Raw genomic sequence first — 14,787 nt, forward strand, 5'->3', positions numbered from 1 at the left:
TATATACATTTCTGTTGTTGTTGTTGTTTTTTTAGCAAGAAAAATACAATAATTTGCTTTAATACCATATACCCACACAATAATTAAAGATAACTTCATAAAATCCAGCTTTTATCCATATTTCATTCGAGGGGAACAAGATGAAAGTTGACGTTTAGCCCAAGATTTTGAAACTTGTGTGGTCTTAATACCAGGTTTATAAAGATTATGTTAGTCTTTTTGGATAAATATATATTTCCTTGAATAACGCGTAGCTCTCATTTGCATGTCTTATTTTGTTTGTCGTACCTAGGTGATGATGGGTAAATTGAGGGAAGGGCTTTATAAGGGTGCTCTGAGGCCCAAACCTAAGTCTGTGGTTTGTGTGCAGGTTATTTTGCATTTAAGTTCAGTTGAATCAGAAATAAATAACTGCACATTTTCCAAGACTGTTCACCACATCTTTAAATTGGCAGCCTGATAAACATGACAGCATGTCCCACAGCTATAGGTATAATAACGACATCCCCTGTACGTCTGAATGTTGCTATTCCTAAATGAGATCCATTCATTGTTAAAGTCCATCACATCTCAGTGTTCTGTCAACCAGTGGCAGAGCAGGTGATGTATTTGTCTAAATGAAGAAGTGTCGTCTAGGGGGCTGGAGATGCTTTGACAGTGACAGACTGGAGGTGTAATATTTCTGATCATTATCACTGAGATGGGTGGAGGCTCACGCCAGGCCCTTAGAAAGAAGTGGATTTCAAATTTCTGCAATAACAGATTCGTCGTCTATCACTGGTATGAAAGATGTCGTTATCAGGTGTAATTTTCACAGTTGAGAGAATAAAAACTGAATACAGGATGGTGGTTATCGGTCTTTGCTTGAGAAGGACTAAAGTTGAGCACCCCTGGACCTGAAACCTAATCTGAACTGTGCACAGGAATTTCTTTATCTTCTGTAACGGGAGGAATTCCTCTGCTTTTATTAGACGCGCGCTATAGAAAAAATTATAATAAACGAACAAAACCCGGAGCTTTGTATCCATCGCAGGTGCTCTGCAGAAAGGAGTCTCCTTTGGCTGGTTTCTCTGCAGTGTTATGTGAACGCCTCTGTTGAATATGGTTAAAGAACGGTGTTTGCATTAAATGTTTCAGTTCACCTCAGGGGGGAAACGGCTCTTCCTGACATCGCAGGGCCTCCTTTCATCTTGACATTGAGTGTTGGCAAACCGGAGTATCTGATGGTACTCAGATGTGCCAGCAGCACTGTGCGGTGGCAGCTTTGATTATGCATATTTACAGTGCCAGAGCAGGCTGCAGTGGGAGATATCAGTATGGGGTAAATATTCAATCCAGCCGGCAAAAAGATTGTGAACTTTGAGAATAAGAAGCCTCTCCCTGCATTCTTTAGAAGACAGCTTTTCTTTTAAGTCTTCTCTTTCGGAATTGTTTGAGAACAGTTTTTTTTTTATGAGTGACACACTTGTACAGTGATTGATAGCCTGTTTATTGGTTAGATCTTTCACCTCAACTGAAGCACGCTCCTCGTACTAAAAAATGACAACAAAAATGTGTATTTAAAAGAACAAACTGATTGTTAATTACTCGGCCAGATAGGAGAAGTTTTCTTTTTCTCTAACATAAAGGTAAATCTGTCTTGTATAGTTACGGCAGACATAAGGAGAAACCCCATAAATTCTTAATCTTTTAACAGTGTTTGCCAGTGGATTTCCCCTTATTTATTCATTTATTTTTACAGTGTGCTTGTGATTCTTAACACTGCAAATAACTAGAAAATATTTAGCAGAATAACGCGCTCAGAAGAAGTTGCCAGTATTTGTGTGGATATTTCCATTAAGTACACCCATCTATGCACCAGTCGAGTTGCTGTACTGGTAAATTGCCAGTTATTGTGAATGCCAGCTGGTGATCCACTTTTACTGCAATGACAAAAGTTTTATACTTGTTGCTAATAATCTATGACTAGGCCAAATCACTCTCACATTGTCTGAAACTGTGTCTTATTAAATTAACAGCACTCACTTTGGTGAGCAGAAAAACAATGTCTCTGCCTTTTAATGAGATTATAAAATAGAAATTTGAAAACTGCTAAATTAAAATATTGTGTATTGCTTCACAATAAAAGCAAATGGGTCATTTTAAATATTTCTTGTTTGGTCTTATGTTAACAAATAATTGCATGATCGCATCTTGAAAAAATTGCTATCCTGGGAGTGCTTTGTCGGCACTGAGATTGTCTTTAAATGTAGCCTTTAAATTCAGGTTTGTCCTGCTTGATTACCTCAAGCAAACTGCAGGTATTTGCATAAGGTGTTTATAGAGACAAACTCCAGTAGCCAAGAGTGAAAGTGTTCAGACACCCTCTCATTCCTTTGCAATCTCTTAAAACAACCCACACATAATACTTACACATATATGAGGTTGATCTTTACAGAGCAAATAATGAAACAAAACTGCAAAACCCAGTCTCCTTTACATGCTGTGTTCACGCAAGGAAAGGCTAAACCACCTTGAATCTTCAGGGTAGCGGACTCTTCCACTACACAGAACAGCGTCATGCTCCCTATAGTACGCTGTAAACTACCTCTCTGTGACTGTACACGATTGTGTGCTTCTTGGCCACACAGACAGGTAGATAACTGCTGTAGATTTGCAGCTCAGAAGGCCAAATAACCGCAGCAGTGACGTAATCATCAGTGGATCCATGTGGAAGGTTTTAAAAATGCTTTGTTGATACATTTGAAAAGTCATCAATGCATCAGCTGCTACATATATTTACCTTCTATGCCATTTATGAGTTAAATATTTAATTTGGTTTGTACAGCTCCCACAATCAAATATGTAAACAAACCCTTCAGTTCCAGACCTATCCAGCAATTTCTGACTATACATGGTTATTATTTGTGTGTTTGTGGCAATGTTTACACCAGTCTCCCCCCAGCACCTGCATTGCATCTGGTATTTCAGTCAATACTCTCTCTGTGGATCATCTTAATTGTTTCTCCAATCAGCGGGTGAAAGAGTTCAATAATGTTTGATTTGCTTTGATCATGCAAAGCAGCGTAATCTATTTGATTCAGTGCCTGTACATCGCGAGCACTTTATTAAACAATGATAAATCACTGAAACGGTCCTTGTATTAGGAGCTGCTTCCCAGGGGCTCCACTCCGGTACATGTACACAGTTTCAACCTTTCCCTTCACCGGCACTTGTTTCCACTGGCCACCAAAGCAAAGTCGCATGGAGCTTGAAATGTGCAAGATTCCTGCTCAGGTAACCCCATGACAGGCGGCTATTGTGTGCTTCTCTTGTTAGAGGCAGTTGCAGGGAGTGAGTCATTGTCAGAAACTGAGAAAAGTGAGACACTGCGTATGCATGACAGGACAAACCCACAGCAGAAACACCTTGACCCAGACCTTGCCCAGACTAATGAAAGTTTCTTCCAATGAAGGATTGTGCTGATGGACGATGCTATGGATTGCCTGATGTCCTTTGCTGACTTTCTCTACGCGTTTCAGATCCAGTTCTACTATGAGGGTGAGTTCGCCACACTCTTTCAATGGGTCTGACTGTGCGTCGCTTCCGCACCAATGACAAAATCGGTGGTTTTCTGAAATGCGATCCGTTTTGCACACTAACAGTTCGGCTAATCGAGTGTTGGCTTTCATTGCTGCACAGTCATGACTTGGCATAACAATGGTGTTTTAGTGCGTCAGAGAGACAGTTGACTGCAATTACTGTCCTGTTTTTTTGAGGTAATGAGTTGAAGAAAAGTGTGACACAGTTAAGTTTTTATCCGTATATTTCTTTTGTGTTGTTTTCAGTGTAAGTGTCCTCATTAACGTCAGAGGAATAGGCATTCACTGGGACAGGAGGAACACGATGCGTAATATCTAACCAGTCATAAAAAAAATATTTTCAAGCTTGTGGAGCACTTTATCAAAGTATCTTTGATCCTTTATTTTTGGATCTCTTATTCCCGTTCTGTACGAATAGTTCTCTGTGCAGCCACATCAATGAGTCACATCTATTTGAACCCGCACCTCCAGTAGATATATGAAGTTGTAAACTTTCACATGATGTTCCTCAGATAAGTCACTCTCAGCCATCCACATTTCTGGGCCAATTAGTTGGACCCCCGGTGATGCGCAGTCTTTAATCATTTTGAGTAGGTGCCATCCTGCAACGGCTTCTGCATCCCAATGAACTCGAGTAGCACGAGCAGTCCTCGCATTTTGTTATTTAATTCATTCCCGTAAATTCAAAAACCCAGACGTTACAAAATCAGAGAGAATGTTTGCCTGGCGAGGAACGGTCTCGAATGCGGCTGTTTCTGTGCCGCTGGAAACGCTGAAACACCAGAATCACAGCGGTCTGTTGGAAAGGGCTCGATCCGGCGTCCCCCATTTTGGTCGTGAATGTGCAAATACACCCTTCCAACAGGATCCAAACATCTAGTTGTGTCAATAAATGAAATTGCTTTAAAAGCAGACAGACAAAATAAATACAGACAGGAATTTATAAAGCCATAAGTGTCTCTACGTTCAGTTTCTGTCCTGTAATTTCTGGAGTTTTCTGCTCCACTTGGAATGCTGTTTGTTTTGGATCCGAACTTAGAAAGTATTCTTCTCAGACCTCCTGCTGCCAACAGGCCCCGCTGCCTGGCCAGAGTAATTATTAATAACCTCTAATTGCATTAAACAGACAGAGGATATATTATCAGGATGTCCACATGTCCTATCCCTTTTGTCCGTTTAACCTTCTGTGGGCTGTCTGTGCTAGTAGATGTCTGGCAGCGAGGAGAGCTTAGATACAGTCAGCTGCACCCAGGTGACAAAATAGGGTAAACGCACACATGCTGACCTCACAAGCAGGTCTGACCCTTTGTTCAAGTAACACAGGGGACAAGGGTTTGGATTTCAGTGCCAGTGGTTCTTCGTTCCCTGGACATTGTCTGTAAAATCAGCTTTTGAGAATAAATCTGTAGTCCTGATTTCTCTAAAGGTTGGTGGAAGATGAACCTCACAGGTCCTTGCTGAGCAAACTTGGCAATATTAGCATTTTTTAACACTTCACGTCTTTAACACGTCTTGGGAAAAAAGTTTTGGAACAGCACAGTCTTATTTGTAGCAGTTTTTAAAGACTATTTTGAAGGAAAATTAATGAATATATAAAAAGCATCTGACATGATCGTAAAACGCTGAAAAGACCATTCAAATTTCGATTTGTCACGTTGGACATGTGATTCTGCTTTCTCAAACAAAGTGTGATTAAACTTTGATCCAAATACTCAGATACACACTGACCAAATTGTTACGTGTAGGCTTGCGGTTCCCTTCTTTCTAGATTTTTTTTTTTTTTTCCTGCATGTTTTTTAAGAGACAGCTTTTAAACCAGGAACCACAGCAACATATATTGTGCAAACCGTACACGTTGTAGAGTTCACAAATACAGCAGACTGCGGTAAATTGGGGGAAACAGTCAAGGATACGGCAACGACAGCAAATAAGAGGATGTAAATGTGTTTTGCTGTAATCGATGATGTGTGTCAATGTGTTTCTTTCTAGAGTTTTTGGAGAGTGTTGCAGTGATTTACCAGGACTTGCTCTCTGGAAAAAGCCCCAATACTGTGATTGTCCCAACATCCACCTCAGTGGAACAGCTCCCCCCAGTGATCGCTGGCGAGACTGCAACCCAAGATGGTGTCGACTCCTTTCTCTTTAACGCCTGTATTGAAGCCCTGTGTGAGAGATACAAGCACAGGTAAGTGTCCTTCAAAGTGATAGCCTTATTTTTAGTTAGTTGTTTACAAATGCCTTGTGACTGTGACTTTGGAGTTACATTATATAATACATTATAGGGTACAATGGTTATGTATTTTACTGTAACACAAAACATTGAATTACAATACAAAAAAGTAAAATAGATGTATAGAGGAATACACTCAGTACCATATAGTAATGCTGCCAACAAGGCTTCAGAGCTCAACCCTGTGTATTTATGAGTTCAGAGAAAAGTGTGTCTCCTCAGCAGGAATTACAGAAGTCATTTTCAGTCATTTCACAGAAGTTTCAAAAGATCTTTTGGCCAGACTGTTGCTCAGCTTGGCTTATTACCATCTGAGCAAAAGCCTCACAAAGTATCAGCCCACCTGTATAACATATGCTTTACATCCTGGATATTGTCCTGTAGGTAGAGACACCCAGGCTGGTCAATGAATAGTTAACGTAAAGGCAGGCTTCAGATGTGTATGCAAGACAAACACACCTCTCCCCTCAGGAGAAGGTCACGGCGCTTGTATGTTCTCATGATAAGAGAACACCGACTCTCAATCCCACAATCCCTTTCATCCTTTGAAGTCCACTGTATGTTTTATGAAGTCCACTGCTCCATTGAAACAGTTATTTATTCTTTTTCTGCAACTCCAGACATATTGACAGTGCGTACCTCACTTATCAGAGCATAAAACTGGGCCGTACAGCATCAGTGTTTGATAGGCCTTGAGCCGCCACAAGTTTGCCTTTTTGTGCTCTTAACGAATTAGATTCAGCTCAGCCATACAATGATCTTTTGTATCGCCTTCATCCTGGAATTTATGATTAACAAGATGAACTACCAGAATATCACCATTTTCCTTTTTTTTTCGCTCTCTTTAGAACCCCCTCCTTATCGTTGACATCTTCCATAAACTGTAAACGATAGTAGGTGTGATTAGACAAAGAATGTGGCTTTACTTACCTCACCACGACTTCAAAGTGAAGCCCGTTCTCCGGCAGTGTTTTGTGCTCGATTGTATCTGCCGAGCACGAGGAATTTCTCCAGAGTTTAAAGTGCAACACTGAGTGAGTGATTAACAGGAAGGAGAACATAGTCAGGACTGTAGACTTTCCCTTCCTTCCCTTTCCACTGACAGGCCGATGGTCTGCTGGGTCGATTCACAGTTACAGTTGTGTCGTTGGTTTGTGTGTTTGAGACGGAATGACAGAGCATCAGATGTACCAATCGCTTATGAAATACATCAACCAGCCACGTGTCCCACTTCCCCCTTCTTTACATGAAGATTCTTGCAGTTATCTCGTCTCTCTCGCACTTTAATGGCATACATCGTCTTGCTTGAATCTAATTCACCTCACGATGTAATCCTGGGCAAAGACATGAGAGGTTTAGAGGTGATATTTGACCTGCCAGGCATCTTTCAGGACTGTCATGTCTTCAACAGCCACCCATCAACGTCCTCCATTAGGGAGATCCTTCAGCACGTCCAGCGCGTGTCCTTCTATGGGTTTCTGATGGCCATCGCCAAGCACGAGGGGATTAATCATGAGATTGGTAAGTGCCATGCTGGAGAGGTACTTGAAATGGCCATTTATCTGCTCGTGTGTCATTTTTGGCTTCATCCTTGATCATTGTTCATCGTGTAACTCTCATGCTGTCCAGCTGCTGTGACACTAGACTACAGTTGGTTATTACTAGACTTACAAAATTAATATGATTATTTTATAGCAGATCATACTGGGTAGTGTTTATATTTTTTTTAAGTTGGAGCTCAGTAATAAATATTGGCTCATTTAATAGCAGCAAATTATTTTCCACAATAATTGAATGAGCCTAACTGATGTGAATTTAAACTTAAGACAGCAAACAATAACTTCATGTCGGCATTAACTGAATTCAAAACCTTTGTCCCCCGATGAATCGAGCACTAATTTATGATCTATTCAAGAGAGAAAAAACATTATGGTCACATAACATCATAATTCAATTGCAGACTTTGAAGTTTTGACAGAATCATTGTTCATTCGTGTTTTCAATAAAACTTCGCTTGGATCTTTTATGTAACCCGTGCAAAAGAAAAAAGAGGATCGCTTCTTTTTTTCTTTTCTTATTTGGCAGAAAACCAGTTTCATTGTCTCAACTTAAATGCCTCCATCTACCACACAAAAGCCATTAAGGTACAATTTATGTGGTCTTAGCAGTGGGCCTTTGAAAACAGACTTCGATTTACAAAGAACATCTGAATTTGGGAAAGATCTAAGAACGGCCCACATAAAGCGGGACAAGGTGGATTAGGCCAATTATTTTTACTGTCTCAAATATCTGTGCTTTAAACTATTGAAACTATTATACATCTGTCAGCCCATTAGTTAAACCCCCCTTAAATATTTAGACAGGCTCTCATTCTTTGTGCGCTGACAATGGAGGCTAGGAAGACAGGTAAAAAAAAGTACCTGTAGCAGACGTGCTAGAGACGTATGCTTAACATTTTTGAAATGGGCCTTTAGTGTCATAGTGTTATGAGTACAGGACACCTGTAGCAAACCATGAAGTACAAAGGTGTCTCTCCACTTGTTGTGATCCTCGCATTTTATGTCATTATACTAATGATTATACAGAATCAATATGATGCTATTGATTATAGTGTTAATAATGAATATAGTGTCTTCCCATCCTACCTCCACTGTAGTTCTGATGCAAGACACTCTTTAAAGTTTAGTTTATCATGTTTACAGCTGAGAATGTCATAATGTCACATCGATTCCTCATTCCTCGTTCGCAAGTTTCTTTTGAATTATTTCCCCCTCACGTGTAGTACTAATATGCTTTCAATGTGCCCTCACTACCAGGCTGGCCACGCTAGATTCCCATGACCAGGAAATCTCTTCCTCTACCAGTGTTGTTTTCCGTTGAATAGAAATGTTGACTGCTTCTACATGCTGGCATTCACAGGAATGTGGCTTTACTGGGTGCCCGTATACAGATGTTTTCGTGTTTATTTGTTTGGTTCATAATTGTGTGACCTGTTCATCTGAAAGTCCTTGTTTCTTTCTTTGCCATTCTTTGGAATGATTCGCATATTTAAAACCATTAGTCCTTATAGGAAGGATTTACAACGCAGTCATTTGTTTCTAATCCAAAGGCTTCAAAAGGACTCACCGATTCCTTATTCTTGCCTGGGCTTTTGAGGAAAGTAAGTAGATGGAGCATAGGTGGAGTTTAAAGTGCAGGTCAGGTTAAAACTCAGCCCACGCCAGCTTTGCTGATCCTTCTGTTAATGACGTTTTTATTGATGTGGTAGTTTGCCTTTTGTAGGATTCGTGATCAAAATGAGATTGAGAGAAAACTCGGCTATTCGAATTGCTTATCTGCCGTTGACAAATCTAGTCCCTCCCCGATGTACCTTTCTCACACTGCGCTGTAAGTTTTCTTCGTATCGGTCTTATCGAGGCGTGTACCACCCATTAAGGGTCAACTGTTTGGAATGTCAAAATCTTATCAATTTGAATTCCAGAAGGTGCAGAAATGTCAAATGTAGGGGATTTTAAATATACAGTATGTCCATCAATTTTCTTACGTCCTTCAGTATATTAATGTAGTACACATCATCATAAATACCCATCATTCACTTGTCTTCCAAACACATTAACAATTGAAATATCTTTCCGTTTAGTTTTTTCCATTTTGGCAAAAAAATGGTGATGTACTAAACAAAAGATGTACTATTCATTTTATTAAAACACATCGGGCACAACCGCTCACCATGTAATAAGATTCTCTGTTGATTTTAATTGGCATTTTCAGAATGAGCCCTCTTTGAATTTCAGTTTAACCAACATATTCATTCAATTAAATCAATTCCCCGTGTGAAATAAGAGTGACATAAGAGTGGTGGGAAAACACTCTGATGTTTTGTTTGTTTTCCTAGGAAAGACGTCACTGACCCAAAGGGCTATGTGTGCTGAAAGATTGATTGTAGTGTCAGAACTAACAAACTGTACAGCCAGCCACGATTATATTGGGCTTTCAGTCGATTTTCAAATATACAGATTGAGAAACGGGTTAGAGGCACTCGTTTCTGTGAGATAGAAAATGAAGGATCCTCATCATCGTGGGGATCTCTGTTCAGACCCCCGGGGGGGATCTGTGTTCAAATCCACAGGTTTATCTCTGCTTAGATCCACAGGTTGTCATTCTTGCTGTAGCATGCTGTCCTCTTTGTTAAAGTGGATCAGTCGCTGTGATGTGGCTTGTGTTAAATAAACCCCAAACATTTGAATGAGTTCAATCATTGATGTCTTTTGTTTTCAAAGTAAAAGGTGTTGTATTGATTTGTGTATTGTGAGAATGACATATTTGTCACAGGAGTGTTTTAGGCAGCATGGGGATCTCTCATCGAATGTCTTTCCAGATGTGACTGTTGATCCCCCAATGCTGAGGCTGTGAACGATCAGCTAAGCATTTTTGTTTTGCTAAATTCAAATTCAAATTCAAATTCAAAAGGTGCTTTATTGACCGATCATAGTATAGCCAAAGCAGATACAGATGTACAGATTTGTTTTGCTATATAAAGTAGTATTCAAAAGTAATTGAAATGCAAAACAGTTGATTTTGCTTCTGGTTTATTTAAATAAATACTTCCATAGATCAGGTCAGGCCAGGGTGCTTCAAAGTTTGTGTTTAAAAAAAATACATTGAAAAATAGAAAATCCCTTTTAATAGGTTAAGTAATGTGTTTAGATTTGCCATTTGAAGCTGAAAACAAAGTGACAGCTCTTTGAATGAATTTTGATTGGAATATTATATTAAGATGTGTTCTTCTGAGGTCAGAGGAAATAACCAATCTTGTAGCTGAATGGAAAACCAGTGTGTTCGTGTTAATGTTGCTTCTCTCATATTCAGGTTCCCTGCCAAGCAAAGCAGAGCTGCTAATCGATCCTGACATGGACCACGAGCTGGAGAAGCTGTAAGTGAATCTGTTCACGTTTAAAGCACTCCAGATGTTTCGAAGCGTCGTACACGACACAAACGCTCTCTGGCTGGGGGTGATGGAAAACATTCACCCCGAAACGCTGCGTCTGTCTGGGCTTGTTCAGAGTCCTGTACTGCTCTGGAAGATTTTGGTTTCATCCCGTGTCTTTGGGAGGGAAGGGCTAATGATCAGATTTGAATTGTGACAGGGTTTCTGACGCTGCCAGTTTTGTGTTGGATGTATGATGACAAATATCATCCGATTCCAGTCAGATTCATCCCAAGAATTGCTAGCAAGCCTTAATTCATAGGGATATCTGCTGCAATTCTGTATAAGAAACTAAAAGATAGTAACAGAAACTAATTGCTCTCTCCCAATTGTATACATATATCCTGCATATGGATAGATTAGTAGTAGTAGTAGTAGTAGTAGTAGTAGTAGTAGGAGCGTCAATCTCCTGGGAGAACAGTTCTGATTGTGCAAGTAGGGCCTATATAAAAGTGATTCACAGAACCACGACGGATCGATAAGATGTTTATTCAGTAATAAAATCTTCTAGAGAAACGGGACAGAGATATAGAGGGTCAGTGGTCTCAGCAATGGCTCTGAGCCCTAAGACGTTGTCCTTTATAGGCCGAGACCTCGAGACGGACCAAAGAACAGGTCCATATATGGGATTAACTGAAAGAATCAGTGGATAGGTATTAAATACATTGCTCTGCTGGCTGTCTGGTTTGTTGTCTTGCAGGATCGCCCAGATCTCAGTCAGCCCGACATCCAACAGCAGCAGCAGCGCCACCGGCCACAAGGAGCTGATCCGCAAGGCGTCGCCGCGCAAATCCCTGCATCACCGAAAGAGGATAGAGATCGAGAGTGATGGCTCCACCGAAGAGACCGACTCCTCAGAGAACTAGGAGTGGAGGTTTACACTGGGATTCGCTGCTCATCTGACCTCCTGTGATGCGTCACTGTGTCAGACTCCACCCATTGACACCGCAGCCCTCTGTTTCCCCAGTGTAATTCATTCTCGTCGGCTAATGCTGTATATTATTTGATAAAAGAAGGCTTTACACTCAGATTATTAGGTGAAAGAAATCAGCCTCAAAGGAAGCAGCTGATGCCATTTTTGTCACCTCAGTGTGTTTTTCTCCAAACGAGTATTTCTTTCAGAAGTCCAGCACTGCAGGCCTCTCCCTGTGCCCTGAATAAACACCGCAAGGAAACGTATTCCAGATTAATCCTTCTGAGAGGAAAACGAGCAGAAAACCACAACCAGTCTGTCTTCGCTCTTTTAGCTGCAGAGATGGAATCCACAGAGCGATGCATGGGTTCAGTATTTGTGTCTTGTGCTGCCACCCTGTGGTTGAATATAACTGATGCGCACATGCAAGAGAATACAATTATTTTCTTTATTGTTTACTAGTTATAGTTATTTAAATTGTTATAAATTGTTTATTTATATCAGTAAGGAATTGTACTTGTGATAAAACATTCAACAGATTCAACACAACAAAAGAAAGCTTTGTATTTGTGTTTGTTCTGAAGGTATACAAATATTCACTGCCCTGTATGAACAGAAGTACATTGGCAGATTTTGTCTTGAGAAAAAAAACTTCAATGAATGATGAAAATATTGTATATAGAAATAAAAGTTAAGAAACACATTCAAATGTCTTTTTGTGTTTATGAAAAAGTCACTAGGACAAGGTTTAGAGGAATTCCTATACAACTGTGTATTAATAATTCTGGTTTCACTGTTCAGAACAACAAGAGCAATTTCAAATGCAATTTCCAGTGTCAGGATCACGTTGAAGCTTTGACAGTATATATGTCTTTTTGTTTTGGCAATGTAGATATATTTTCAATGGTGCCCCCAATTGTAGTCTCAATTTTAGGATAATTTGATGCATTTAATATAGAAACCTATACAGTCATTTTCTAATTTTTAATTACAATAAAAAATGTAGGCAAACCAATTTGGTTTCCATCATTTATTTCTATTTTTTAGTAATGGTTGTCTTCCTTCACAGACTTTGGATTATCAGTAATCTGAGGTAATATACTAATGTTTTAATTTATAAAACGCCAATATGGCACAACTTTGAGATCACTTGGTACAGTTTATTATCAGCACTGGTTGCTATGTTCATATTGTGACATCACAGTTTTACAATGCTCCAGTATTCTAAAGAGCATTCTAAATATGAGAGCCAGAATAAGAAATACATTTCTGAAGTCAGTTATTTCAAGGAGCATCTCTCAAGAGTAGATTTGCCACAGTTTCAATTCTCTTTAAAGGCAGCACAAGAAACCTCACAATGAAGACACTGACAATTTTCTTCTTGGTGGCAGTTTTGGTTGGAGGCACATTTGCACTTCCAGTGCAGAAAAGGTACTTTGTTTTCAGAGATAGGATTCTCTTTTTTTTGGGGGGGAAGGGAGCACATTTCAGGAGTTAGCATATAGCAGGTTCACAGACTGCGAACTGAGCTAACTTTTTACACAATCCTAAAACACTGCAGTGGATAAATAACACTTTGGCTTCTCCTGCTTGTCTGACTATCTTGCCAGAGCTGGGGAAGAAAAAGGGGAACCAAATAAGAAAATACTTGATTTTTCAACTGCAATCTTCACAGCAGCAATTCAGCCTATCCATGGGAGCAAGTGCAATTGTAAACTAATCATCCACTTATTCCTGATGAGGTTTTCACCTGGAATTCCACTCCTCCGCAATGATATCAGCTCTCGCTCTCACAGACACATTCTCACATGTTCAAGGGCAACGCTGCATTGTCCCCCAGCTAGTTGTTAACCCATTGTGTATAATGCACACACAAAAAAAACACAAATTAACATGCTGGGGCTGAATTCCTGCTTAATTTATATTAACTTGTCAAACTGTTAAAAATGTAACCATTGCATGTCTAAAATATACTTCATTTTCCCATTTAGGGAAAGGAGAGAAGCAACACTTCCAGAACCTCTGGAACCTCTGTTAACAATTGATCTTCCCCAAAAGAATATTGCTCTTTTTGATGGTGAGAACTTATTTTTCTTCGATACATTCCACTGAAAACTCGAGATGAATGTTGGTTAAGCACAATATAAAGTCATGATCTTGTACTTTGAAATCCATTTTAAATATCGACAACATACTGAAATCATATTGTATCAAATACAATAGACTGGAATATTTTGTCAACATGATAAAATGAATAGGTGTATCTCAACCCCAGAGAATGTGTATATAACTCATTATTTCTTAACACAAATGTAAAATTAGCACTTCAGCTGAATACGATGTTTTCTGAATGGGATCAATGCATTCCAGATTATGGCCTGAAGCCCAGAGCACCACGACTGCCGCGTCCCGTCGCACCCAGGACGTATCCCGGCCTTCTGAGCATCGGCCTCAGCAAGAGAGACGAACCCGACCTGGAGGATTATTATTAGTGAATGACTTCCATAAAAGAGATGCAGCAACACTGACTTATTGTCACGGAGTATCTACTTTTTTAACATCAGTTGCAAATAAATTACCTGTATTACATGTTTGTGTTTTCCCTGATTTGGGGGCGGTGGAGGAAATGTGTCTTCATCGTGCATGGTTGTCTAAGTGGCCTCCTCTAGTCTGCAATATTTGATTGTGCAGCATTGTTAAACGTCCATCTACACAAAGCTATTGACACCATAAAAAAGACAAACCTCAAAATCTTACCTACAAGATGGTGAGAAAATTTAAATGGTAATTCAGTCACATTTTAGTGATTTGTCAGTGATTATCGGACCGACGTCATGAGTTGTAAGAATTCCTTCAGAGCTCAGAGGAGGTGCAGGAGAAATTCAGATATTATTCCAGAAATATTCATTCAGATGTTCTGTGACTGTGGTTTTATTTGTATGTTGTGTCCCTTCTGAAAATACTGCTGCTTCTCACTGGATTCTGGAATTTAAATTCGTAAGGGTTTGTGTTGACGGTAGAAGGTATGGAAGTTGTCAAGAAATGATGACATTTAATACACGCATATGCACACACA

General features: G+C 39.7%; 1 protein-coding gene across 1 annotated transcript in view; it reads left to right on the forward strand.

The window, feature by feature from the left end:
• Positions 1–12,414, forward strand: part of cstpp1 (centriolar satellite-associated tubulin polyglutamylase complex regulator 1) — a 39,694-nt gene extending 27,280 nt beyond the window's left edge. The window contains exons 5-9 of the mRNA XM_066700542.1: positions 3,455–3,540; positions 5,571–5,766; positions 7,223–7,332; positions 10,681–10,744; positions 11,499–12,414. Of these exons, the coding sequence (XP_066556639.1) occupies positions 3,455–3,540; positions 5,571–5,766; positions 7,223–7,332; positions 10,681–10,744; positions 11,499–11,664 (622 nt within the window). The 3' untranslated portion in view covers positions 11,665–12,414. The remainder of the gene's footprint in view (positions 1–3,454; positions 3,541–5,570; positions 5,767–7,222; positions 7,333–10,680; positions 10,745–11,498) is intronic.
• The last annotated feature ends 2,373 nt before the right edge of the window (positions 12,415–14,787 follow it).

Source organism: Amia ocellicauda, chromosome 4 (assembly GCF_036373705.1).
Source record: "Amia ocellicauda isolate fAmiCal2 chromosome 4, fAmiCal2.hap1, whole genome shotgun sequence".
Classification (NCBI taxonomy): Eukaryota; Metazoa; Chordata; class Actinopteri; order Amiiformes; family Amiidae; genus Amia; species Amia ocellicauda.